The sequence below is a fragment of the Lupinus angustifolius genome, chromosome LG09 (assembly GCF_001865875.1).
Source record: "Lupinus angustifolius cultivar Tanjil chromosome LG09, LupAngTanjil_v1.0, whole genome shotgun sequence".
Classification (NCBI taxonomy): domain Eukaryota; kingdom Viridiplantae; phylum Streptophyta; class Magnoliopsida; order Fabales; family Fabaceae; genus Lupinus; species Lupinus angustifolius.
In genome coordinates, this window is record NC_032017.1 from 19452759 (window position 1) to 19456299 (window position 3541).

At 34.2% G+C, this 3541-nt stretch overlaps 1 protein-coding gene across 1 annotated transcript; it reads left to right on the forward strand.

Moving 5' to 3' along the window:
• LOC109355832 (protein LIGHT-DEPENDENT SHORT HYPOCOTYLS 5-like) lies at window positions 2125–3290 on the forward strand. Its single transcript, XM_019599067.1, has one exon. The coding sequence runs from the start codon at window positions 2434–2436 to the stop codon at window positions 3109–3111; it is 678 nt and encodes a 225-aa protein (XP_019454612.1). The 5' UTR covers window positions 2125–2433; the 3' UTR covers window positions 3112–3290.

Genomic DNA, 3541 nt, shown 5'->3' on the forward strand with positions numbered 1-3541 from the left:
TATATATAAAACCCTTTGTAGTATTTTCAAAATTTAATTAATTATTTGAGTTGTCTAAATGAACAATTCAAACTGAATCAAATAGTTCGCGAACTTTAACCAAGTCGAATTCGAGCTAAAAAAATAGCTCGTAACGAACTCAAGTCGAATTTCGAGCTAAATAAATACTTATCAAGTTAAACCGAACTGAACTCTGGTTCGACTCGGTTCGACTCGTTTCCTGCCCTACTCCTTATAGACAGAATATTACTCAAGTGAGAACAATTCTCATATAAAAACTGTGACTACAATATATTTGGGTCTTACAACCAATCATGAATGGTTAGGATTGAAAGTTAGTTTTTAATCACGTGATAGTCATGTGCATGTATGTCTAATATTGACTATTCAATTAAGATCTAATGGTCCATATCAATTGTTATCATTTATCACAATAATACACTATTCTCACGTGAGTAGCTCCCTATAGGCAGATGATGACTCAAGTGAGAACAATTCTTATATAAAAATATTGAGAACAATAAATCTACGCCTTACAACTAATCATGGATGGTTAGATAATATGTAGAATAAAATATTTTTGTCTTTGTTAATATAAGTATTTATGAGGAATGTTGTTTGAATCGAGTAAGATTATTATCTTATTATTGGAGATAAAACTTTTTCTTATCAAAGAACTACATTTTAAGAATACAAACTTATCATTTAATTTTTTTTCTTACGTCCATTTGGAGCATAAAATTGGAACAATCGTCTTGAATTGAAAATGAAATTATATCATATTTAAAAATATTACAAAATCTTTTTTTTTTCATTTTTGGCTGTAAAAAAAATATAGTGTAGATTATATTTATGATTATAAATTGATTTCCTAAGTTATAGTGGTTGTGACACCATAGGTGGTGGTTGAAGTATGGTGGTAGTGATGGTGATTGTGGGATGGGGCCAAGAGTGTTGTGGTGGTGGTGATAATAACTTAGTGGTTGTGGTGTTGATCATGCTTGTAAAATTGTAATTCTTTTAATGAAGGCAGAATATTTAAGTTAGTTTCATGAAGTTGATGTTTGGAATTATTATTTTAAAACTCAATTATAATGCAAACTTCTATTCCGTGTGCCAAAGGAACCGAACAACTATTGCTACTTAGTATTTACGTGAGTTTATTTAAGGTGAATAAATAAGATAACATTTCATTATATTTACAGACATCCTCACTTTTTTAAGTACATAATATATCCACCTTTATTTGATTACTTAAAAATAATGTCAATAATAAATTACGTAAGTAGAGAAATAAATACCAAATTAATATGTAAGAAAAACACTTGACACATTAAATTCAAAATATATTGTATTAATTAGTTTATGTAATGATTTTAACATTTCATATGAATCATACCTTATTGGAAAACGTAATAACATATTATAGTTTTTATATATTAAGAAGAGTGAGAGTCATTTATTCTAATAGTAAGTTTTTTAAATTTACTCTTCATCATAGCCATCAATTCTATAGACATATAGTGCTTTAGATCTACTCACTATTTAAACCATTGAATTTTGGTAGAATTGAGAGTTAGGATGAAGAGTAAGTGAATCTCTTCTCTATTAAAAATTCAATCATAATTAGATAAGGAATGTATAAAGTCTTACTGAATCACTAGATAGATCAAAAGATTAAAGATTTGATTCTTGTGAGTAATCATTATTAAAATGTATAATACACACTCGAAAAATATATCTTTATCAACATCAATTTTGTTCAAGTATAGAATAATACTTTAGGGTAACTTAATTAATTTTATGAAATATAGTTTATCAATTCAATTTTGACATGATGATAGTGTTATACTTTAAATTATCGATTATCATAAGAGTGATTGTTGGAGTGTGAAATAATATTTTCCTATAATTTAATTAATTTTGTGAAACATAGTTTATCAATTCAATTTTGACATGTTATGCTTTACATTATGAACCCACTATTTCCATATCCATGTATTAATTACCATAAGAGTGATGTTAGAAAAATGTTTGGAGTATATATTAGGTATTAAAGTGTTGAATTTTATAGTTTGAGGTGATAAATGTATATAAATACAAAGGTGTTATGAGTAAAGAGAAGAAGTGTGGGCATAGGGAGGGAAAGTGGAGGACCGGCGGTGGTGAACAGTGAAGATGTCACATCAAGGGGCCACCATGTGAATTTGTGATTACTCTCTTCATTTCCTTTTCTCTCTTTCATTCATTCATCTTTTCTTTTTTACGTCCCATCACTCTATCACTCTCTCATTTTCCCTTTCTTTCTTCTTCTTCCTAAACCATAACCAAATACCCTTCTTCTCTTCACCACCCTTTTCTCTTTTCTTTTCCTTCTCACCATAAACACACCAACAACCCCAACTCATAACCCATTTCCTTCAACTCTTCATCATGGAGTCTACATCTGGTGGAGCTGTTCCAGCAAGTGCATCATCACCGGAGGCAAGAAACATGGAAGCTCCTCCAGCATCTTCACCGGTGGTGGCGGCTCAACAAGCGGAGGGTTCTTCTCAGCCACCGAGCCGTTACGAGTCACAGAAGCGTCGAGACTGGAACACGTTCTTGCAGTACCTTCGAAACCACAAGCCACCATTGACGTTGGCGCGATGCAGTGGAGCGCACGTGATCGAGTTTCTCAAATACCTTGACCAGTTCGGGAAGACCAAGGTGCACGTAACTGGGTGCCCTCACTTTGGTCATCCTAACCCGCCCTCGCCCTGTGTCTGCCCCCTCAGGCAGGCCTGGGGGAGCCTAGACGCACTCATCGGGCGACTCAGGGCGGCCTACGAGGAGAATGGAGGCCGTCCTGAATCGAACCCATTCGGAGCGAGAGCGGTTAGGATTTACCTGAGGGAAGTTAGGGAAGGGCAAGCCAAGGCCAGAGGGATCCCTTATGAGAAGAAGAAGCGAAAGAGGACCACCATGGTGTCGGCAGTGAGTGGCAGTGGAGCTGCTGCCGCCAGTGGAAGTGGCGGCAACGGTGCTGGTGATGACACCAGTGCCGGTGCCGGTGTAGCTTCTGTTAGTACTGCACCACCTAGTGTCACTACTACTAGTACTACCGGATAGTATATATAATTTTTGATAATAACGATCTTCTCTCTTTTCTTTCTCTCATTTTATTACTACTACTATTATTATCTATTTTTATTTTAGGAAAATTGTGATTACGGCATATAATTAAGTTATATATTTATGGTGATATTTCTGAGATTAAATCAAACTCCTAAGAACATAATTTAGTCTAACTAGTTTTAATTAGTTCATGTGTCATGCCTGGTTAACTCTCTTCCTTGATGTTGTATTTCAGCTATTAAATGCATAAGAAAAGACTCCAAGGTCTTTTATCTTTGAAGTTGAACTAATTCTTCATCATTTTTTCTTTCTGTTTTCTTCATGGAGTTACTGTTGGAGGGTGAGGCCTGAGGGAGATAACCCAAAAGTCCAAAACCTTTTTTTCAGCATTATATATTCTCACTAGTCAGTAGGTATCATTCAT